Genomic DNA, 24,913 nt, shown 5'->3' with positions numbered 1-24,913 from the left:
TTTGTTCGCTAATGAAATTCAATATGTACAATTACAGTCCTATACCTCATAGTGCTCCAGGTGCCACAAAAAAAAACTCAATATGGGTATAAAACAAAAGGTCATACTAACAACATGATTGTAACCTAGTTAATGTACATGAATGTCAACAAAGTGTACATGCAAGGTACGTGCATGTACATGCAACTGTATGTGGAGCTAATAATAAAAAAAAGGTACCGCAACCAACGTAAATAAGGATAAATCACAATGTACACTGATGGTCATTACTTTGATCACTGAAAATAATGATACATTACTGTTTGATTGAATGTTCACTGGATATGACTCAATGTACAATTATTCTAGCAAGATTGTTCAATTATTAAGCCTGAATGTACAATGTTGTTATGACTGAATGTTCAAGTTATTTTATCAGCTGACTTTGTTCTGTGTACATTAAAGTTGCGTTAATGATCATTGTGTATGACTAAATATACATTAGCTTCACTAACATGCATGCATAAATATTCTATAAACACAAAAAAAACAAAAAAAAAAAACTCAATATGGGTACTAGATTAAAAGGTCAACACATAACAACATGATTGTAACCCACTTAATGTACATGAAGTCAACAAAGTGTACATGCAATGTACGTGCATGTACATGCAACTGTAGGTGGAGCTAATAATAATAAAAAGGTTCCGCAACCAACGTAAATAAGGATAAATCACAATGTACACTGATGGTCAATACTTTGATCACTGAAAATCTCCAAATGTACACTCGTATATTATTGTATATCAAACCATATGCATTTGTACATTAAAAAAAGTTTTAAAAATGCAAAACAGAATATAAAATCAAATATCAACATTTGAAAATTTAAAATAGAAATGAATGAAAATAAGGGAGAAATAAATGAAGAACAAAATAAATGAGAGAGATAATTGAAATGGTTTTGAAAAATAAATGAGAGAGAAAAAGAGGGAATAAGTGAGTGATGAGAGAGAAAGAGCTGGCCCACCTAAAATTCTGCCAAAAGCCTGCCAATTTTGGCCCTTAAAAGCATCAAAACTACGTAGTTTTGGCCAAGGTGTAGGTTCCTCATCCTACACCCTGGTGCAGGATCTAAATTGCGCTAATTTTTTGAAAGTGAAAATTGCATGATCATATAACTCATGAATCATGAAGATGACTAGTGTTTTGGCGCAAGATTTGATTGTGTAAGGTGGTTTTTATATATTTAGGGTATGTTTTCTTCGATATAAAACAGTTGATAAGTTGGGCAGGATACATGTTGCAATTCTAATTCATATTATTTGAGAAATATTCTTTAGAGATTTTATACGTTTTCTTGGTGCTACTTTGTTTGACTAACGTGTAGGAAGTTGTTGAAAATGGTATTTATATGGAATAAATTATATTCAAGAAATGTTACAAATAAAATTTTGATATAGATGTGCGACTAAACGTGGTGATATAGATAGATTTTGTATAGATAGATTTTGTCTCAAGTCTTGGGTGCCACAATTGTAAGTCTTTAACAATTGAGCTAAATGACTTTCATATAGTTCTTCAGAAATATTATAAGTAAATTGTAGCTTTTAAAATTCATGTTTCTTTATTTTTTTATTAGCATTAATTTAAATTGTAACTTTTAAAATTCATGTTTCTTTATTTTTTTATTAGCATTAATTAAGAGTGGTGGCAAATATCATAAATAGCTCAATGCAATTTACAAAATATATGACCTGGTTTACCTTGATTTGTTTTTTTATATCTATTGGAAAAATATGTATTTGAGTTTAGAATGAGCTGAATTTAGAAAAATCGGATTTAATTCACGAGTCGCAGTCAGTTTTCTAATTTTGATCAAATTATAAGATATTTTTCAAATTTAATGTGGAGGGTTTCAATCATCTGAGAGTCTTTGTAAAACATCTCAAGGCTCCCGATAAGACACCTTAATGCCGACTACGAACTAGTGAAAATAAAGCAAAATTTTAAGATTATAATGCATTTCGCAGGACTTTACAATAGACTTGCAGATACTCATGGATGCATTTTCAAGCCGTAGGATGACATTTGAAAGAACTCCTTGCCTTAGAACGAGCATATGGTGGTGTATTGGTGTTTGACTATTTGCAACTATTTCATGATTGAACTAGTCACAAAATATGTCATAGAAGACAATTTAAAGCAATACTAATTTATGTCGAGAGTCATATCCATATATCCTAAGCCTAGAGCTGATCAAAGTGAGTTTGGCCCACGAGCCCAACTCAAAAAATGTCGGTTTGGGCAAAAATTTTAGGCCTGAATTCGAGCTTGACCTGTTTTATTTAGGATGGGTTTTATTTCAAATTTTAGCCTGGCCTATTTTAGGCCTAAACCTATTGTTTTTTTGGCTTGAAATAATGGGTCTTGAGCATAAAAAAAATTGCCTGACTAGTCATGATTAGAGGAAATTTTTTTTTACACACGAACTACTATTTGATCACCTCAATCTAAGCCCCTTAATTAGGAATCCTTCTTTGTCTTGGTTATAAACTTGTAACATGTTATACCCTTACTTATTATGTAATATGCATAATGTCATAAAACTTCACCAAGAATGACGTGGACTATACAAATAATTAATACATGAATCTTACGTCGTTTGTCATTTATTTAATGTTTTTTTGAGCTTTTTTAAACAAATCAAGAAGTGGTGGTTTATGAGTTATTACACTATAAATAATGGTGTAACAATTAGCATCAAGATTTTGTGTAGTAAAAAGGTAGGAAAGGTTTAGAAATGGCCTCAAGCCCTCAACATAGCCAATGATAAGGCCTATAGGCTATAATACAGTTTCATACATTTTTGAAGCCAAGCAATAGACCCATGGGATGTATTAAGGTCGTGGAAGATGATTTGAAAGCATACTCATGCCTTAGAATAGACACATATCGGCCTTTATAGCAATATCAGGGTTAAACAAAAAAGATGCATATCAAGCCATGGTACACAATTGACAAAAATTACTTGAAAACTTGTACTAATAGCATTCTTGAAAGTTGAAAATACATACTTCCTTTGTTTTAAAATACTTGCTACAAGCAAAGTTTATGACACGTATCTTTAGTAGGATTATGGACAATGCAAATGAAAGATTAATAATAGTTTAACACCGGTAAAACAAATCAAATTATCGTGTGTGTAACGTGCTATCAAAAATCTTCGTAAAAGTTATATATCAGGAACTTTGGTTGCAAGTATTTTAAAACAGAGAAAATATATTATAATACAATTAATTTGTTACATCGCTTTAATAACCAGTAACATACAAAAAAACACACACAACATCAACACTTAATTAACAAAGTTTATTCAATTCGAAGACGATCCCATTCTTTTTTCTAAAATTTTCAAACCTTGATACCTCCCTAGCATCATAAGTGTAGCCATAGGATTAGTCCCTGGGGATTCAACCAAAGTAGACCCATCCATAACTCTTAAACCCTTCACTCCAAAAACTCTATACTCTTCATCGACTACTTCTCCTATAGTACAACCTCCATGAAAATGATAAAATGTACTCACATTCTTCTTACAATACTCTTTACTTTCCTCTTTTCCCAACTTCTGAAACCTATTACGTTCATTTCCCAAATAAACACTTACAGAATCTGACATTGATACTTGTTCAACCAACTGATGTATCTTAACACAAAACTCCATATCTTCATCTTCTAATAGATAGTTAAACTTTACCAACGGATTATCCCTAGGATCCTTGTTCTTTAGCTCGAGTTTGCCAGTCGAAGCAGGAAATGCAAGCTTACCAGCTATAGAAACTCTGGTTAAGTTTGTACTAATAGGAACGATGATCGATTCGAGTATGATCTTATAACTATCTGTTATACCTGTTACTTGGGGTGTATCTGGTATGCGTGATTTTGGCTTAGAGTCTACTAGGAGAGAAATAGCAGGATTGTCTTGCATTTTGTTTCCTACACTTTTCAAGTTTGCTACAACAGAAATGTTGAAATTTTGGAGGTGTTTTGAAGGTCCAATTCCACTTAGCATTAGAATTTGTGGGCTGCTTAGTGCTCCTGCTGATAGTATAACTTCACTGCTTAATGTGCTTGAATTGTCTGCCTTCTTTAGGTATACTTTGTAGGATTTTTTGGTGTTGTCTGTACTTTTGATGAACTTTACTCCTTTGGCCCTTGGTTGATCACCTGCTTTTTTTTGTTTATCAGAAATTCAAACAAGGTAAAAGAAGTTTAGAGTTTACTGTCTGAGTTTTAATTTGAGTACATAATGAAGTATCTTTTAGGAACTATTTAACATGTTAACATTCATGTTGTTTGGTAATTTTTCGATTTTGTTTTAGGTTTTTTTTATACGCTAAAATACAAAAAGTACTGTTTGTAGATGGCTTTTTGATTGGCTTAGAAATTAGTTTCTTAATTAAATAATAATATATGCAGAATTTTTTTGATTGGGTTTTGGTTGTTTTACCCGAAGATTGTTTGTATTGCACAAAATTAACAACTAGTGGTTAACAACCAAACAACCGACCAATAATTGATCTTAACAAACATCAATCTCAACATTCAAAATAGCTAGATAAAGGCCTAAAAACCAGATACAAATAACAAACAATGCCAATTGGTCAAATAAGTAATTATGTGAATCCGCTACCAACTAAAGTGTCTAGGGGGTCAAGATCACTTTTTTAAAGACGAACCTAACAAATGTAAGTTTTTGAAAACAATATTTTTTTGTTACTAAAAAATAAGTACTTAATGTTGAAAGAACTACAAGTAAAAAAACTGATCTATATGCGACACTCAGCGACAGAAAAAATGCTACTTTTTCAGTTTTACTTAGCATATATTCTTACGAGTTTATCATTTAAATATTTCCCTAGAGATGAAGTAGTAACATATATGAAGATGCAACATTGCAACTAGAAATAGATAATCAAATTCCAAAATGTTTAGAATGACATAAAAGTTTCATGGTAAACTCACCATCATGTTGGAAGAAGATCTTACTCACAGTTGCATTCAATAGAACAACAATATTCTTCAGATTTCCTCCTGCAAGAAGATCAGCAGAAGTATGCCTTTTCCCAGACACATCAAATATACTACCACTTAACTTAGTCCCTTCAACATGTTCCAAACTATAGCCATTAAAAGGCAAAACCCCTGCCTCTAACAACCCTTCCAATACAACAGATTGCCAACTACTTAGAATTTCTGGCTCAAAAACAAGCCTTTTTTCTACCCATTCAAAAGCTTGTTTTACCATCTTTTCATCCCACCTCATTTTCTTAACAAATTCACTACTTGCTCTACTATAAAACCCACTATTTATAGCCGTTGATCCTCCTAAAACTCTTCCCCTATAATTCTCTACTCCATCTAAGGAAATGAATTTTTGTGCTACTGAAGTGTGTTTGTTTGTTTCTACAAGTGAATACCCGAATTCGTTTCGTTCGAGAATGGTTGGATTGTTATAAGGTGAGCCTCCTCTTTCGATTACAAGCACGGAGAACTTCTGTGAGAGTGTAGCAGCTAAAGGACAGCCGCTTGCTCCACCTCCAATGATGATATAATCAAACGATTTTCCTTCGATTTCTTCAACATTCGAAGTCATGTAAGGAACTTCGACTGTAAGGCCTGTAATGTCAACAACATGATTTTTGATATACCAAGGATCATACATTCATAGTGATTTCATTCATACTATTGACATAAGTAGGGATATAACAAATGCACGCAATGTTATGGGTGCTTCAAGTCGTAAAACATGTGCTTGTTCCGTTTCATATTACTCGCTATACTTCTCAATTCACGGGTTTATAGGCAATTTTTGGAGAAGAAAGAGATCGAGAGTAAAAAGAGGAGGGATCCATGTGAGAGGAGAGAGATAAATAGAGTTTATTAGCTATAAAAGGACGTGTAGCAAGTAATGTGAAACTTTCCACAATGGAAAATGTAGTGTGTATTATGAAATGGAGGAAGTAGAATAATTATAGTATATTAACATTAATTTTTGAAACAGTGAAAAAGGCATTCGAGGTGGACACCAAACTTCTCAAAAATTGACATATATATTAGAGATACTTTACTAATTTCATAAATGGGTGTTTCGAAGAGAGAAATGGGTGGGGGGGGGGGGGACTCCTTATCTCTTGAATCCGCTTTGAGCTTGATTTATCATTTCTTTTCAATATACATGTTTTTGTTGTTCTTTTCTCTATGAATATGAGTCTTTTACATATTGATTAAGATAACCATTTTCAATTATAAACGCGAGAAGATATGTAGGCTATCTGATTATGTATGGTTTTAAGGAATTTAAAATTCTTTTCCTAGAATATTAGTTTATTCATTTTCCTTTAAGTGGTATTCCTCTCATTTTCTCTTTTTGTCATTTTTAATATTTATGTAAAGGAACTAAGCGAAGAAAAATTAACTTCGATAGCTAGTTTGAATTAAAATGTAACGTTTTAGAAGATAAATTCAGTTTAAAATATTTTCCTCTATACTATGAAACACATTTGTACGTAATATATTTGCGAGAGAAGATGGAAAACTTACCTTTGTCACATAAAGGAGACGCAGTGGGTGATGAGGTGCATAAGTAGAGGAGTGAAAGAACACAATGGATGAGAATCCCAATTCTAGTAGTTCGTTGAAGCTTCATCTATGATATTGTGAAAATAGGTTATTTGCTATTTTTTGGGAGGGAAAAGAGAGTAGAAAATAATGTTGAAATTGTTCCAAATACGTACAATGATATATATCAGAAATTATGGTTTTGAAGGTGCATGGAAAACTCTTCTAATTTGAGTTATATGGTAGCTAGAAAACTTTGCGCATGTTTTGAGCAATTATAACTTTAGGCTAATTTTAATTGGGTACATCATAATGTTGTTTGGGATAGCTATAATTACATGCTCTTCCTTGGCTTTCATGTGTAATTGATAGGCCTAATTCGAATTTGTTCATAGTGGAAAGTAGAAAGGTACTCTTACCTACCATTTAGTATTATTATCGTACCAAAAAAAGTAGCTATTATTATGAAGTAAAAATGGTTCTTCATTGGTTGTTCTATAATCATACAAAGGTGTAGCTAGTAAAAAAAGAAATTTAATAGCAATGATGATGAATCTTATCTCATTTCTTAGAGATAAACAAACTAACCAAATACATGTAATTAGTTACAAAGGTGTAACTAGTAATAACACCTAAGAAAAATTATCAATGGTCTCCAATCTTGCATATTTGCTTGTAATAAAAAACGAATGATATTATATATATAATGATGTGACTCACAAATTTTAAATAATATTTTAAAGTCTGAAAGCCCAAATGCTCAGTAACCTATTACTAATTCAAATCAAATACGGGCTCGAATGTTACCCTATACGACCTGAAAATTATTAACCTAACTTCAGTATGACTCAACCCAAACCAAGAGACAACAAGATCTAAACTACCCTACCTGTTTCGAAAGACTTGATCCATCGCTAGTCGATCCTTTGTATGGTTGATTGCCATATATGTAAAGTTTAACAAACATCATTTCCCTAACACATAAGCCACTCATGCTTTTAATTTTTTGAGTCCGAATCCTCTCGAGTTTTAGTGAAACTCTACAAGATAGAGTTGTATCTAAACCATACATTTTAAAATCAAAGGCTCGTATTGGTGGAAGGGAAATATTTAGGCGTTGATTTTGATGAGATAAAATAGGAAGGGATTTTGGAAAGAGAATATATGAGCCATTGATTTTTTTTTTATTCAATGGTTGATATTGCTCAAACTCTACCTTATAGAGTTATTTTACAACTCTAGAGGATCCAAACACGGGTTATATCTGATCATAACCGTTAAATGTTGAATATACCCGATCCAATATGACCGCAACCCGGCACCCAAACTTAAACACTATATAGACTATAAAGCTAGTTAGGTAGATCTAAATTCAAGCTAAAGATGTCCAATTTAAACATGACCAAAATGAGCCAATCCAAATTCTATCTAAACAACCAGTTTCCACTATCTCCAAGCCCAGTATTACACAGCTCTGACAAGATATATAATCATTCACAATTCATATGTTATATGTTTCCCAAAACAACAAAGACAAAGAAAGTAAGCTACTTTATATATACAAATACTCCTATTACATTACAAGATATACCTCTTCCCAGTTCTCAGTATATACTCTAAAAAGTTGGCCAGAAAGTCCAAAAATATACAAACAAACATTATCTCCTATAACCCACTAATTTTGGCACATAAAAATTCACTATAATAAACTAAAATTATATATAGGAGGCCAATCTAGTTTGATGGTCCACCCTAAAAAGCACCTAATAAAGATGCACACAGAATATTTCTATTCCTTAGAGTTCAAGTCTATTGGTTGCCTTGGACCTAAATCTAAGTCATTCTCACATTGGCTATTAAGATCAAATGTCTCCAAAAGTCCAAACTTTATCAACCCATGCCCCATTTTATCTTCTTCATACACTTGTTTTGATCTCTTGCTACCTGTTTTCTCACCAGAAATTGTGTTGTTATTGCTCCTTTTTCTTGAACTTAACCCCTTTGTTCTTGATTGTTCCAACAATGGAAGCATAAACATAAACTTTTCTTCTTCTTTCTCTTCTTCTCTTCTCTCTGAGCTTTCTGATGAAGTTAAGGAACTTTCAACAGAACATCCTGCATTTCTCATCACCATATGTGTCTTCTGAGCTACATTATCTAAGGATAAATCTGTTAGCCCAGATAATGATGAACTGCTAACCATAGAGACTAATTGAGAGAGTTCGGCTTTCGCATGTTCTACCCCAGCTGTTGAACAGTTGTAGCTTGAAAGTGTCTCCTCTGCTTTCTTCAGTACCTTCTGCAGATATTTTCCTTGTGCTTCAATTCGCAACTGCAAGTGCCTTTGTACCTAATAAACATATAATTGTTTTCACAATTATCAATACTGAAGTTTAGTTTGAGGGAGAGGGGGAGTTCGATTCTCATCAACCCCGAAGTTGGGATATTGCTGTCATTTCTTTCTGGTAAAACTCACAGTTATCAATCTAAATGACCGAAGTTCCCTACATAGGGAGGCTATACCGTAAGTGGCCAGACAATTTCTAAATCAAAACAAGGTTAAATGTGATTTGTTCTTACCTCAATCTGTTCATGGAGTTTCTTCTGTACCTCCATCTGCACTTTTAGAGCTTGAGCAATATGGATATTTCTGTAAATTAGCATGACAAGAATCATTCATATGAAAATTTGATCTTGCCATCCAAACTAAAACTCAAATGAAGACAGAAAAGAAAGGTAAAACATTGTGCAAGTATTAAGAATATTACTCATTAATATGTTCTTGAGTTGGATCATTTATTTCCTTTTCCTCGCTGAAAAGATTAAGCACATCCATGCTATGGCTTTCTTTGTAATCTGCACCATCTGATTTAGATTCACTGCAGGTTTCTGATTGCTGATTATCTTTTCCAAGCCTATATTTCTGCCATGATAACATGGTATGTGCACTTCAAAACTCAGCCCTTTCATAGAATAGAAGCTAAACATTTAGTAATAGAATCAGATAAGGAAAATGCCTGTAAATGACTCTTGAGATGATACAAAGTCAGTCCTGGAATTCCCATCACTCGCATCAGACCCTTTGGCGTTGCCTCTGCTTAAGATGAAAAAAACCATACTATTAAAACAAAATAGAGACACATAATGTAAGAAATATGAATTCGATTAACGAATGGATCGATACACAACTGTCTGCACCACCGAGCTGATTGACTGCATCGACAAACCGTTGATGAAGATCAGGCGTCCATTTAAGCCTAGGCTTTGCATCAGTAGATAATACTAAGTTCATATCTTGAGTTTGCATATTTTGAAGATGACCCATATTTCTTCAGGTTTTATGGAGAAATGTATGTATATATCTAACTCTTCTAGCTATGAATGCTGCTTCATATATGCAGAAGATGTGGGTTCATATTATATAATTTAACAAGTTAGTTGGCTTTGTCCTATATTCTCACTCCATATCTGGAAACATTTTAAGTGGGGCTGTAAAAGGAATATATGCCCATGAGCTGGGGATGCTCCATCTCTTTTCTCTCGTGTCCTTCCTCTCACCTCCCCTAAAAGAAAATTATTAACTTTTTTTTTTTTTTTTTGGTTTTCAATTTGTTTTTCTCTCCCATCTCCTTTGACTTGAAAGGAAGTGGAGAGAATCTCTGTGTGGCAGCAAAAACAGAGAAAGTAACACAATTTCAACATGGAGTCTCAAAAGGATAGAAAAAATAAAAAGGAATAAAAGTGTAGCCTTTGTTTTTATCTTCCTCTACCTCTCTTTCCTTCCTCTATACCTATCTTCTTCAGAGGGGAATTAGGTACCCCACCATCATAAATAATAAAAACATATAAGTGGGCGTAGGAAGAAAAATAATAAACTGGAGATGATTAGTACAAGCAAGTCTAATAAGTTTGGTTCAAATAAGTTCAGGTAAAGAGAACTCATTCTATGTAGAAAGAACATACTATTGAAGACGACACATTGAATAATAAATGGACGAGTGTATTGATACGAAAGAACATATAAGTGGGCGTAGGAAGAAAAATAAACGGACGAGTGTATTGATACGAAAGAACATATAAGTGGGTGTAGGAAGAAAAATAAACGGACGAGTGTATTGATACGAATTGTTTTAGTGGATATTTTCTTCCCCCCACCCAATTGATTGAAAAGAAATTAGACCTATAATGTTCTTTTTTTCCTACTTTTTTCCTCTCGTTTTCTTTCATATGGTGGAAATAGTGAGATTCCTATTGTTCCTTGTAAGCTTATAGGAACCAAAGAATCTATTCATAGATTTTTGGGGTACACTCAAGCCATTCTCATCAACTAAAACAAAAATGAGTATCAAATCCGCCAGTTCATTTTAATTTTAACAAGAACTCTTTTGCTCCATCCCTCTATCTCTACTCAAGAATAGAACCAAAGATATAATGCAGAATTATCCATGCACAGAGGAATCAGATGTTAGGAGCCGTGAGCACTATATGAAGATATGGTCACAAAATTACTTCCTTTTTTTGGGTTCTCAGAATATTTTTAGCACTGGCTCATTCAAGATAATATTTTTACGGTAAAGAATAGTTATAGAGGTAAAAAGGTACTTACAGTAACAGCTCAGAGGTTCTATCCTTCATCCCCAAGTCTGGTTATGTCTTAATAATTATTAGCTTGACCAGCAGAGTAAATTCCGTTATACTTCCCCTGCTTTTTCTTTTATGAAACCACCCGGCAATTCGAAGCCTACTAGTATTAGAGTTATGGTAAGTATATTATATTAGAGTCCTATACTATTTCAAATAACTAGATCTCGACTAATCCGGATTTGAGCCGGGTTAGGTCCCAATTTGTTTGGAATCTTTCTTAATAAGGGTCACTGCAGTCTGCAACCCTATGGCTTGAACTCGAGATTTCTAGTTAAGCAAAAAAACAACTATTTATCAGCTATTCCAAGCACTTGTTGGTATACTTTTCCTGATTAATAATATTCCTTAACGACACCTGCAATTGCATCATTTTTTTCACAGTAACAATGTAAACATTGAAATACCCAGAATCTTCTCTTGTACCATTTCCAGAAGTTAGGATCAGAACCATGCGGCCATGCTATAACAAATGGGCTGTTCATTTCAATACCCATATTTTGGTTAGAAAGTTGCAAAGTAGATATGAGCATAGAATTTATCCTTAACTTTGGTTTGCACTATAAGAATAACTCAATGAAGGACTATTCTACATGTACATTAACTGTACATAGAACATTTATTTTTTCCTACTTGCATTTCTATTGGATCACAAAACTAAAAGAAGATTTTCCTTGCGATATTTTATTCAAGAGATCGTTGTTTATACCCCTATATGATATGATTCTCTCAACTAAAATCATTATTACTCCATCATATATCAACCAATATATGATAAAGATATTTTTTCCAAGAGAACTATCATAAGAAAAGAAATATTAAGTGCACACCCAAATCTAAACAAATTAAAAGTATGCAATCTTCATTGCATAATAAGATAAGACAAAATAAGTTGAACAGAACAAACCCTAAGTCGTATGTGAGCTATATGACTATATCAATGACCTTACATCGTAAAGTGACCAACTCCGTGGTATCAAAGAATCTAGTTTTCTCTTATGTCCTTTGCAACACTTTATCTATAGTTTTGCAAGAGGTAAAAACAAGTTCAATTGAAGCCACAACTCCCCCTACCCCTTCCACAAAAAGATGTACTAGGTGAAGTAAAGTACACCTAGGATATAAATAGAAATGACTTGCTACTTTATGCTTTAAACCAATACAAAAGCAAGCAATAATAAACAAAGAAGAGTAAATATTCATACTAGATTAAGCCAGTAATCCATATCCTAAAGCCAGCTGAAACTTGAGAAAGAATTGATCACAAATAAAAAGGGGAAAAGTTAGGGGCACAATATGGCGAACAACATATCCAAAAAGTCAATTTGATCAAAGATCGGTCTTCCTTTAGATTTCTTGGGTTGCGGTCAAGTGTGTTGATAACTTGGGAGGGAATCAGAATTTAATGATTGATTTTTCAAAGTGTTGTTATCTGAGTGCCTTACAATTACATGTTATGGTGCATTGTAAAATAATTTCCAGGATGCAAAAAGAAAAAAGATTAGATACCAGGTAACATTACATGACAAAAGAACTTCAACTACTAAAGCTGAAATTAAAATGAGAGCACATATTAAGGGACAATAATGCTTTTGTTTGCTGAAAGCATATAGGCGCGCCTTTAGTCTGGGGATCTTAACTGGTTGGTCCACAACACTTTGACATACACCAAGGGTTTAATGCACATAATAGGAAGTAATGAACAATGCAAAATTACATTTTCTAAAGTCTTAATGTATAATCACAAATTCTTCTATCAAATACAGTACACTAAGACCGCTGTTATTTAAATAAAGAATAGTATATAATCCACGAGAAATAGATAAAAAGTTAGGTCTGTGATAACTCGAATATATGTTTGTTTCATAGATTCCCGTTGGCACCCCATACTATCTCACTACCACGGACCTTGGCATGAGATTTCTTTTTCCTCACAAAATCACCAAAACATTATTTATCATCACTTTTCACTACCATCATTTACTACCGACCTACCAAATTAATTAGTCGTAAAGTTAAAAAGTTAATACAAAAAATACTTAACAAGTAAGCAAAATACATAAGATTGTATTTTGATGATTAGTTGATATCCAATACTTCAAATTCACAAACTTGCCATAATGAAGGAAGGAATATATTTTTCATGCATGAATTTTTATGAAATATAGTGGCCCAAATATTTGGAAAACAAGTAAAGAAAAAAGAGATGTTTGATGAAGCTTTCTCTTTAAGTAGGTGCAGTACTTAGAGCTCTTTTTAATTGCTTTATATATTCCATAATAGGAAAAGTAGATTCTGGGGATGATGCCGAAAGAGCACTGTTAAGTGTTAATTTTAGGTTTGTAGGTGAAGTTCTTAGGCTATTAATCAAAAAAAAGTCTGAAGAAGAGGAGGCAAAGGTGCTTCCTTCCTCATCAATTATTATTCTGTAGGACCTCATGAAGAAGATGTTTTTATAAAGCCAAAAGCATGGACATCAACATTTAAAAGAATACATATATTAATATATGGTCTTTGAGAATCATAAAAAGGAAGGACACACCAAAAAGAACCCAAGTTACCACTAATATTCATCAAAGCAATTCATTCAGTTGCTGCAAACTAGCAAATGCAATTAAGAGAATATTGTAAACTTACTGAAAATGATGCAAGCAGTATGTCACCTATCAAGCTTCTCATTTACCATCACCTCATACTTGAGCACAAGAAAAGAATAAGTAGTTAGCATCACATTTTTTACATGATTATTTACTATACTTTTTCAATTCATTATTGTTTCAAAGATAAGGAAAATCAACATGAAGAATACAAATAACAGCCGGAACAACTACTATAAGTTATTTTATAATAATTCCAACTATAAGGAATATCGGCTATAACCGGTACTTTGACCTAAAAATAAACCAATTGAGAAGGTCATAAAATGATGTGACAAGCTCTAGTTAACTATAGGAGATCGAACGAAAGAAAGGGAAAATATTGTGAAAAACTAAAACTGGGATTAATTTAAAAAGGTACCTTCGTAATTGAGGTCATTCTAGAATAACTCATAGTTAGCCTGATCATGAAAACACAGTTATAGTTAAGATTACTTTTCTAAATATTCTTAAAACATAATGCTGTACTGTGTACTCTAATGGTTAAACACAGCAGTAAAAAAAAGAAAAGTAAATGGATTAGACGTTTGAGTTTCGACATTCCACGTGTGTGATCAATGTCTACAGGTAAAAAAACAACTGTATTTAAGATTGGTCCATCAACTTATCATTTCTGGAAATTCCCTCTTTGGAAGGGAGGCTGAAGCTTAAAAGTGACAACATCCTTCCACCTCTCCCCCAGAAAACAACAATGAAATTTATTTGGCATGAAATGATTGGTATTCATTGGCAGATAAGGATAGTCAGATATGGGTATGACAATCAGACAATATTTATAATACTTACTAAGTGATAATGAAAATCATATCAGTATCCAATGACATATACTTCTTACAGTATTATAATGCAAACAGGCTGTCACAGGCAAATGAACTATTGAAGCAAGGACAATTAGTTAGATTCTCTCATCTGGCTTCACATTGATTTTTGCAAGTCCTGTGTTAAACAAGTACATAACCTCAAATGGAATTTGTGTATTTCTTTTTTCTAATTGAAGATTGGTTTTTCAGATTGATGCAGAATATGCAATGCTCCAAAAAAGTATAGCCAAACTAGCAAACTGATAAAAATCATCACAATTTCAACAAGATGTGAAGAGGGAATAATTTTGCATGTTTGTCATGACATAATACTTAGAACAATTACAAACAGAATATCTTTGTCAAAGACCCTACATCTTAATTACTCAGACAAATCAGAATCACTGCTAATATATTCCCTTGAATAATTTCATCAGGACTTCTTCATTAGATGACAGGATAGCATGAATTATATTTGATATCATTTCAAAGGGCAGAGACATAAAGAAAAAAAATAAGTAGTATAATAAAAAGAAAAAGAAAAATTAAATTTTGTTTATCCAAATCTGTTCTAGCTAGGTCATTCTGCAATCTGCATCACTCAATATGTATCATGAACTTAAAGTAGCCTACAAAAACCTAGAACATAACTACTTTGTACATCAGCCTGAAATGCTATTATCCCCTTTGTATGATTCTAGGTACATCTTTTTTTTTTGTCCGTAACAAAATAAACGTTACACTTTGACTTTCACACTTGTCGATGCAATACTTTGATCATTAATAACTTAAATTGTGTATTAGTAAAAATGATAAGAAGTTAATATTATAAGTATATATTGAAACAAATCCAACAACATATCATATAGTAACGGTTGATATTATCTAAAATTAAAAGGTGCATGGTCAAATGTAATAGGTGAATAGTGCAATTTTCAAAGTGTAACATCTATTTTGTTACGGAGGAAGTATAACAATAATCCTCATGACAATGTTTATTATACAAGTAGAAAACCATTATCAGAGTTCCAAGAACCTATTGATTTGAAAAGTTCTTTTGTCATACATAAACAGTCATAGTAATTTGTTTTCGAAGTAGGTCAGCTAATCACATACCAAACCATGACAGTTATTGCATTGATTTAAATAATTAATTCACGTCTTCTAGGACGGGAACAGAGTTTTTAAGGACAAAAAAAGTTAAGCTCAGAAAAGTAATTTCTAAAGAATATCAGACAGTAAAACTTTCAGCTGAATTATGTGGAAACAAGAACAACAATTTTGCTTTGAGTTTCCATGCGTATGCTCCAGCACAGAATTTCATACTAGCTCTGAAAAAGTATTCTTAATTCTCATGCCAAACTTACCATAGGACATCAATAATTTACAAGGAAAGGCTAAAGCATATATCCTGACAACATGCTATACTGGAATCCAGAAACAAGAAAAGAAAAGGAAAGGCATGTAAACACTTACAACTCTCCAACAATGTGAGTATTGTTGGTGGTTAAAAGATTCCTGAATAATGCTACTTTACCTCAATCTTATCGACAAGGAAACTTGGCAAAGGTATGATTTGTAATTCCACCTACTCCTCACAATCCTAAAAAATACGACAAAAACCAGTTAGTCCTTTGCATACGTTGCACCCTCTTATATCTATTCATTTTACCTCAAGTACCCATGTCGTGTCTTATATGGGTATTAAGTGTGAGTAGCATAAGAATGATATATTTCAACTAAAGATAAGATCACATTTCAAATTCTTGCTTGGAAGATGCCAAATCTTGACAGCAAGATCTCATTTGGAGTGCAAAAGCACTAGCCAGGTTATTAATGTTTCATCGCTTCTATATGTTCCTTTTACTTTAGGTGAATGCTTAGTGATACAATATACCTCAGATCTTTTCAACTGCTTAGTTTATCATAGTGTGCAATCATATGACAAAAAAACTATCCAAGATTGAAGTAATACTTATTAGATCATGCAAATATAGAGCAATTTGACTTCAGAAAATCTTCCTCTTTATGTTTGTACACTAGCTAGCTATCCTTATATTCATTTGTAGAACATGCGATCTATAAGACAAGGTAGATGAATGTTTCGCTCAAGTGCTTGGTATACCGAATTAAAAACCCATCTACTTACTCAAGGTTTTAAACAATCTATTTCTGATTTGTATTGATATGGTTAATACGATCCAGGACAGAGATGCTTATATGCAGACAGAAGAAGAGTTCATTACTACATCAGTTACTTTTACCAAATTTGGCAACAATGTCCATTCCGATTTCAGACGTAGAGTGTTGAGCATCCTGTACGGATACTTGAGGTCAGACGTAGAGCCTGAGTAACATCCCACTTCAATGTTACTGCCTCTCTAACTCTTAACACTTATGCACTCTACTCGACGCCTATTCCACTCATTACCACTAACCGACGAAGCATATGCTCTAGCATTAAGCTATTTCTGCCAGCTGTGGCAGTGGCGAAGCACTATTGTGCAATTTACATATCACTCCACTTTTTGGTCTAAGGTGACTCATAATATGTTGCTCTTCCTCCTATTCTCACCTCAGTCAGTTAGCTTCTACAGAGCTGTGCAAGTCGTGTAGGATAAAGAAGAGAATTAGAAATGTGCTGATTGGTGTCCATTTTAAGTTCGTAAATTATGTCATAGTTATACGAGTAGTTTAGATACTTATCTAGCTTATAACTATGCTACTTCATATCTGTAAGTATTAACCTGCATATAGCCTTATGACTTTTTGGCATGTTCGTGCAGCACGTTCAAATAGACCACAGTATGCTACTAGTGGGAAAATGTGAAAATATTGTGATTACGGAGCAGATAAGCGAAAGAGACGTACAGACAAAACACGGATTAACAGTAGGTTATAAATAATATTTTCAATGATTCGCATAGAGAAGCTGTTTGAGACCACATGTTTACAAGGAAAATGACAATAGAAAATGGAGAAATGGCTAACTTTACTATTTTGTCTAAGAGAATCAGTAATAGTTCATAACATCCAAGCAATAGAAATGCTTACTTCAATTGACTGTAGTACAACTATTACACCATACTTCATTGGTAAGGAAGAAAGCACCTTAGCCACATTATAAGGAACCCAAAAGTTAAACATTGCTTTGAAAAGAAATAATACCCTGAAAAGCAAACAAGTGATAAGCAAAATATAAAGTATGGTACTTGTCAAGGCATATAGTAATAGTAAACTCATGTTGTTGAAATGGACGCGCAAAAGATGGTAAAATTAACACCACCTTCAATGTATTGATGTTTCCTTCCGGTCTTTTTGAGGCTAAGATCATCTATATCTCCAAAAGAAACTTGTATATGCAAAATCTGACTTGTACTATCAATTTCAGCTACTTTTACCTAATTTTATCTAATTACTTGTAACAATAGTTGAGTGTCCCTAAGTAAAGTTCTTTTTTAAAGACGTACCCCATGCAACCACCCGGGGTATCGCTCAGGTCACACAATGATTCATATTAGATTAGAAAGTATAAACACATAGTAGGCAATTACTATTCAATCCAGAGAAATGCCTAAATGAACTGTTTCGAACATTTTTTAAGTTTCAGATTATTGTTTGGTAGTATATTCAGCAAAAAGAAATATTATATTTATGCCTAAATGAACTGTTTTGAACATTTTTAAGATCATTGTTTGGTAGTATATTCAACAAAAAGAAATATTATATTCATGACAAAAGATAGTAACCCAACATATCAATTATTGCATATATTTTTTAAATAGGTTAGAAGAAATCGCTGCCCTTACACAGGCCCCACCTTCAGCCCCATTACAAGTCATACACCCTCGATCCCTCTTAAATTCCAAGCAAAAGTTTGGGGTAGGAATAATTGAGCCCAGACTTTGTTCGAGAATATGGGAAAATTCACCACTTGAACCAACCCCAATTCTTGATTATTGGTATATATTATTATAGTAACACTTTTCCCCTCAAAAAAATATTATAGTAACACTTTTGTTCTAGTACTATAACCTGATTGTTGGTATATTATTATAGTAATGTTTTTGTTCTAATAACTTGATTATTGGTATATTACTACTGTACTACTTACTTTACTAGATAGAAGTATACTACTTTTGTTGATAATCTGAAAAAAAAAATATTGGAAGGATTTGAACTAAGGAAAGCTCATTCAATCTAATATCCACGCAGATATTGCAAAAATTCCCCCTTAATTTCTCTATATGTTCCAAAAACACCCTTAGAAGTACCTCTAAATGACGAAAATGACCCTAGAAAGAGAAACGAAACACCTATGATCTTTAGCATCAAAATTCCAAAACTTAAAGGAGGTTCCATCTTAAAACCATATGACAATAAGGAAAGTATCCCCTTTGCATTATAAAGCGAGTTCATCTCTTTTCTTTTATCAATGTCTTATACTCACATGTATTGTGCGCTATATGTCATAGCTTCAACACTGTAGGACTCCTATTATATACTTCCTCCTCCGTTTCACAATAAATGAAACACTTCCATTATTCGGCATATTCACAATAAGTGAAACCAAACTCTAAATGGTAAAAAAATTCACTCTTATTACATATATGCCACCAAAAAGCAAGAGGAGACCACAATCTATTTGTTTTATCACTCTACCTTATTGTGATCCCAACTTTCTCTTTATACATTCCTTGGTATGTATGTACTTTCTCTATGTTTCACTCATTGTGAAACGGAAAAAGTAGATATTATTATTATATTACGTTCAGTGTTACTCCGACATCCTCATTTACCTCAAAAACGAGGTGTCGTATCGTATATATAGATACTTCATTTTAAACTAAAAACTTAACTTTTTTCTACAAAATAGCCGAGTCGGATACTTGGACACAACTCAATCCGTGTTTAAGTATCATATATTACGTTTGCATAGCATTAGGACTTTGTCCTCTGCATAAGTAATAAATAGCTCTTGATGATGAATGAGAACCCAACACAATTTGAACAAACCCTAAAAATTGTTTGGGGGCCGAATGAAATCAAAAAAAAAATGGCAACCTCAAAAGAAAAGTATGAACCTCAATACTCTACTGCTTCGTATGCAAAATATATGTCTAGGTAAACAATTCTAGGTAGATAGTAGAATTACGAAATACTCCTAAATCTATCCTAACATTCATTGTTTTCGCTGTTTTATAGAGCTCGAACTAATTATTCTATTTTACCCTCAAAGTGAGTGTTGCAGCAAATTGCGAAATGTGATCTACTTCGTAACCAAAATAAATTGTGTAGTTCAATTTTGACAGAATAGAAATTGAAATTACCATGAAAATTCAGCTAATAAACCAAAAAAATCAAAAATAAAAAGAAAACAGAACAATTAAAAAGGAATAAAATTTCACCTGCGTGTGGAATGTGATCATTGTCCATTGATGAAGAAGCTTTGAGAGTGAAAAAAAGCGGGAGTGAGGAAATGTGCTGAGTTGTGGACTTGTCAAGGTTGGGCCAATTTCTTGCGTTTTCAGAGTTACAAGCCCAATTTTTAATTCTAGTTTTTAGTTCATTGTTTGAGATTTTAGGTCTTTTATTATTCAGGGCATTAGCCATCTACAATTTATGACTTCATGGATATGATTGTGTTAGTAACCTCTCCTTGGTTGGTTTGTTAGTTTTAGTTTTGCATTGGATTAGGGATGTTGTTCTTGAAAATCAGTCATGTATACTTAATTGGAAGATTATACTAAAATGGATTTCTGATGAGGTGGACGTATTAAAGACATCTACTTACAAGATATCGAAGCAGTTATTTAATAGAGTTGATATGTCTTGGGTTTATAATACGTGTATTATTTTTCGAGTTTTTTTTTTTCTTTTTTTTGATTGGGAAATTAAGACAGCCCAAGGGCTAACCCCCTACCAAGGCTACGAGCCTTGTAGGAACTACCAGCACATTGGCTGGTAGATTTTTCGAGTTTATGTATGGTTTGATTGTACTCTTTCAATCTTTTATGATTAATGATAACATCCCTCTCCTTTTCCAATAAAAAACAGAAAATATTGGTAGAACATGATAGTTGTATGAATTAGTTTAATTAGGTAATATTCGAGGTACGTTTCATTTTTTCAACTAAAGTAATAATAAAAATAAATAATAATCCCTATATTTTGGAATAAATGAAACATTACTCTCAAAAAGCTCTGACATGAATGAGAGAGAAGTGTTTCACTTATTTTAAAACGGAGGAAGTAATAACATTTGGGTTGCATGTGAATCTTATATGAGCTATGCTAATTCTTGGACTAGATGCATATTGTTATAGTTATTGTATTATAGTGATTATTATGTGAAGAATCATGGTGATTATGTGATAATGATGAAATAAGTTAGGTAAGTGTCAAAAAATTAAACAACATGTGATAACCTAGTAGTGTTGACATTACCACCAACCTTATAGGTCCTTATATCGAGTTTCACCACTTACAAGAAAGATTTCTAAATCCCCCCTACTTGTAAGGGACTTCAAATTTACCTTAAGAAAAAGTGCCAGAAATTGTCATTTCTATGTACACATAATCATGATTGAACTATTAATCTATCTTTCTCTTGTTTAACTTTCTTAGTAAAAAAATGTTTAGGGTAAAAGGTTATTTTGCCTTTTATCTACATTACCAAATAGAAAATCCTAGGCGCAAATTAATGTACTTCATTTCAACAACAATTATAATATGGACTAAACCACGATAGTAGTATGATCACTTTCTTAATCTTTTGCCAGTTTTAATATCGAGTTATTATCTTTTTCCTAACATTCACCTAACTATAATAATAGTCTTTTTTTGTTAGTATAAGTGGGACCCTAGCCTTCTAGTTGTTTCAAGCTTATAAAAACAATTTATCTACCCCCTTCCAAAACACTTTAATAAGCATCGATGTTACACCAACACTATATAATTGGGATGTGTTCTCTTGACGTGAATTGAACTTATCATACGTAATCGAACCTTATTAGGTCTGATTGAATCTTATATTACGTTTAATTAGACCTAACTAATAAATCTTAATTAAATATAATCCATCCTAAAACTTTTTTTCAACGTGAGGAGAACCCACCCTACACTACCAACCACTTGGGTACCTTCCCATGCTCACTCTAATAGTCCTTTATCTAAACCCACACCTCATGCTTCTTGGATAATGATCCATTTTTTACAATACAAAGAGAGATATATATAGGAAGACAAAAAAAAAAAAGATAGAGAATCAAGTAGTATTATAGTAGATGATGACAGTACCGAATCCATTGTAATCTTGAAGCTTCATGATGAGATCTTGGTAATGGAGCTACAACTACAAGTGCTTATTTTTCGTTACTAATACATCACAAGTAAGTGACTCACACATCATACCCACTTCTTATCTTCCCACTATCTAATTTTATGCATGTCTTAATAATCTGCTTTTATAATCAGGCCTTCTTAGTAAAGGGTCATCGTAAGTTGTACGTCTAATCTTACATATGTTCTATGCCCTTGAATTGATATGCACAAATCCACTTCTCGAATATTGTGGGGTCCACACCATTTTGGAAAAACTTTGGTTGACTTGGGAGTATTGTATTATGTACTTTGATTCAAAGGTTTTTGGTGCAATTCCTCAACTAAAATTAGTACTTGAGTAAGCCTTTTAAACAAGTTGCACTTAAGTCTTTTCTATTTATTTTTTTAATGATTAGGAAAGATAATAAGTCCGAATATCAACCCTTGCTAAGCTATTAGCTTATATGGTACATCAACTTAAAGCTTAGGTACAAGGCTAAACAGCAGTCCAGAAGTATATGTCTTAACATATTGTGGGGATAAGGTTTCGAACCTTATTCAATGGACTGGAATTCGGGGTGGTACTCCAGTAAGCTACCACCTCTCCTTTTTAAGTCTTTTCTAATGACATTGGTTTCTTATCAGTCTTCATCCAAGCTTTTGGTAGATATTAAGCTTCTGAAATCGTATTATGTGATGATTCTACAAGCTAGTTGCATTTAAAAATATATGATTTGATCATATTTGAGAAGTTTTTTGTCCCTTTGCATGTAAATTTATGTATATTATGTAAATAGAAATAATGCATAAAAAGATTGTTTTCTAAAAAATTATAAACTACGCCCTTGTTTAGAAATTAGTTGTTGGCAGGTTTACTTGCCCTAATAAACTGGTTAGTGTACTTCACTATTTGTATTTAGTGTTTGAGACTAATTTGCGAATTCTATTTCCTGTTGAAGTCATTATTTGTATTAGTTGTTTACAAACAGTAAGTAATAAGTATTTATGTACAAAATTACTAACTCAAAAAAGCTAATATAAAAAACATGCTCAAGTTGGCTATTTTTGGCGGAAAAGCTTAATTTTAAGTTAACTGAAAAGTTATGTGCCTAACATATTGTTTGGCGATTTGCAATATCAAAAAGCTAGAAGCCAAAACCCAATATACATGTTGGCAAAAAGCCAATTACTAAACAAGGCATATTTTATATTACTCGAACTGTTCATCTCATATTGGGTTGTGATATAGTAAACATCGTGTTTTAACTTAAAATTTTGACCAAGAACAAAGAGGTTTCAGCCAATTTTAGTAGGTCTAATCATAGTATCCATTATCCACAACCCAAATGAATAACCTAGCTTGACATATGATTGGCATGCTTTATTTATGATCAAGTACTCCTATTTACTTTATTATTTAGCTTAATTGTCCTTGTCTTAATATAATAATATCAACCCTTGCTAAGTTGCTAGGCTATTAGCTTACATGGTACACCAACTTAGAGCCTAGGTACAAGGCTAAACAGCAGTCCAGAGGTAAATGTCTTAACATATTGTGGGGATAAGGTTTCGAACCCTATGCAATGAACTGGAATTCGGGGTGGTACTCCACTGAGCTACCACCTCTCCCCTTTAAGTCTTTTCTAATGTCATTGGTTTCTTATTAGTCTTCATTCAAGCTTTTGGTAGATATTAAGCTTCTGAAATTTTCTACAAGCTAGTTGCATTTAAAAATATATGATTTGATCATATTTGAGAAGTTTTTTGTCCCTTTGCATGTAAATTTATGTATATTATGTAAATAGAAATACTGCATAAAAAGATTGTTTTCTAAAAATTATAAACTACGCCCTTGTTTAGAAATTAGTTGTTGGCAGGTTCACTTCCCCTATTAAACAGGTTAGTGTACTTCACTATTTGTATTTAATGTTTGAGACTAATTTGCGAATTCTATTTCCTGTTGAAGTCATTATTTGTATTAGTTGTTTACAAACAGTAAGTGATAAGTATTTATCAACGATGGTTATACTTTATTAGTGATTTATGTGCAAAATTACTAACTCGAAAAAGCTAATATAAAAAACATGCTCAAGTTCGGCTATTTTAGGCGGAAAAGCTTACTTTTAAATCAACTGAATAGTTATGTATAACCTAACATATTGTTTGGCGATTTGCAATATCAAAAAGCTAGAAGCCAAAACCCAATATACATGTTGGCAAAAAGCCAATTACTAAACAAGGCATATTTTATATTACTCGAACTGTTCATCTCATATTGGGTTGTGATATAGTAAACATCGTGTTTTAACTTAATATTTTGACCAAGAACAAAGAGTTTTCAGCCAATTTTAGTAGGTCTAATCATAGTATCCATTATCCACAACCCAAATGAATAACCTAGCTTGACATATGATTGGCATGCTTTATTTATGATCAAGTACTCCTATTTACTTTATTATTCAGCTTAATTGTCCTTGTCTTAATATAATAACTAGTTATTAGGCCCGGGCTACGCCCCGGGTAAGAAAAATTTCATTTATTAATATTGTACATTGATATGATATCACTAAATACAACTTGGTCTAGTGGTTAAAACTTTAGTACATGAACTTGAGGTCACGGGATCAAAACCTATACTATGCAATTTCTAATTTTTTTATTGTACATGGATTACATGAACTAAAACTCCCTAGGGAGAGCGCCACGTGGCACCGTTCCTGGTTTACGCACGCCTTTTAATATATTAGTATAGATATCAACTGTAGAATATGGTGAAAGAATTAGAAAAAATTGCTGCCTGCCTGAATCATGAATAAGTGAATATTGTTCTGTAAAAACTTATCAACTTTAATCAAGCTTAGAGATATTATCAGCTCAAATAGACCAATT

The 24,913-nt window shown here is 32.7% G+C and overlaps 2 protein-coding genes and 1 long non-coding RNA gene across 4 annotated transcripts; all 3 read right to left on the bottom strand.

Annotated features, from left to right (window-relative positions):
• Positions 1–3,241: 3,241 nt before the first annotated feature.
• Positions 3,242–6,837, bottom strand: LOC104897899 (protein HOTHEAD). 2 transcript variants are annotated; one of them, XM_010684864.4, is made up of 3 exons: positions 6,586–6,837; positions 5,008–5,661; positions 3,242–4,212 (listed from the first exon to the last, which is right to left on the bottom strand). In XM_010684864.4, exons 1-3 carry the CDS (start codon positions 6,689–6,691, stop codon positions 3,356–3,358), a joined length of 1,617 nt encoding a protein of 538 aa, XP_010683166.2. In that variant the 5' UTR covers positions 6,692–6,837; the 3' UTR covers positions 3,242–3,355. The 2 variants fall into 2 exon arrangements, with proteins under 2 accessions (XP_010683166.2, XP_010683167.2); XM_010684865.4 differs by having other exon boundaries at positions 3,242–4,209; positions 6,586–6,831.
• Positions 6,838–8,135: 1,298 nt separating this feature from the next.
• On the bottom strand, positions 8,136–10,321 carry LOC104897898 (myb family transcription factor PHL8). Its single transcript, XM_010684863.4, has 5 exons — positions 9,793–10,321; positions 9,621–9,697; positions 9,372–9,526; positions 9,184–9,253; positions 8,136–8,953 (listed from the first exon to the last, which is right to left on the bottom strand). Exons 1-5 carry the CDS (start codon positions 9,926–9,928, stop codon positions 8,393–8,395), a joined length of 999 nt encoding a protein of 332 aa, XP_010683165.2. The 5' UTR covers positions 9,929–10,321; the 3' UTR covers positions 8,136–8,392.
• Positions 10,322–10,516: 195 nt separating this feature from the next.
• LOC125498371 (uncharacterized) lies at positions 10,517–21,205 on the bottom strand. Its single transcript, XR_008969780.1, has 3 exons — positions 20,110–21,205; positions 17,756–17,870; positions 10,517–16,304 (listed from the first exon to the last, which is right to left on the bottom strand). It is a non-coding gene; the product is annotated as an uncharacterized LOC125498371 (long non-coding RNA).
• Positions 21,206–24,913: the final 3,708 nt, after the last annotated feature.

This window comes from Beta vulgaris, chromosome 6, assembly GCF_026745355.1.
Source record: "Beta vulgaris subsp. vulgaris cultivar EL10 chromosome 6, EL10.2, whole genome shotgun sequence".
Lineage (NCBI taxonomy): Eukaryota > Viridiplantae > Streptophyta > Magnoliopsida > Caryophyllales > Amaranthaceae > Beta > Beta vulgaris.
The sequence above is the reverse complement of the archived record's forward strand: the minus strand, read 5'-3'. Positions and strand labels throughout refer to the sequence as shown.

Excerpts from the sequence above, each read along its gene's own strand:
- LOC104897899 (XM_010684864.4), bottom strand. The coding sequence starts at position 6,691 with ATGAAGCTTCAACGAACTACTAGAATTGGGATTCTCATCCATTGTGTT. Across the intron at positions 5,662-6,585 it reads GTCTCCTTTATGTGACAAAG|GCCTTACAGTCGAAGTTCCT; the intron begins GTAAGTTTTCCA and ends TTGACATTACAG. Across the intron at positions 4,213-5,007 it reads GATCTTCTTCCAACATGATG|CAGGTGATCAACCAAGGGCC; the intron begins GTGAGTTTACCA and ends AACAAAAAAAAG.
- LOC104897898 (XM_010684863.4), bottom strand. The coding sequence starts at position 9,928 with ATGGGTCATCTTCAAAATATGCAAACTCAAGATATGAACTTAGTATTA. Across the intron at positions 9,527-9,620 it reads ATCTCAAGAGTCATTTACAG|AAATATAGGCTTGGAAAAGA; the intron begins GCATTTTCCTTA and ends TTATCATGGCAG. Across the intron at positions 8,954-9,183 it reads AACTCCATGAACAGATTGAG|GTACAAAGGCACTTGCAGTT; the intron begins GTAAGAACAAAT and ends TATGTTTATTAG.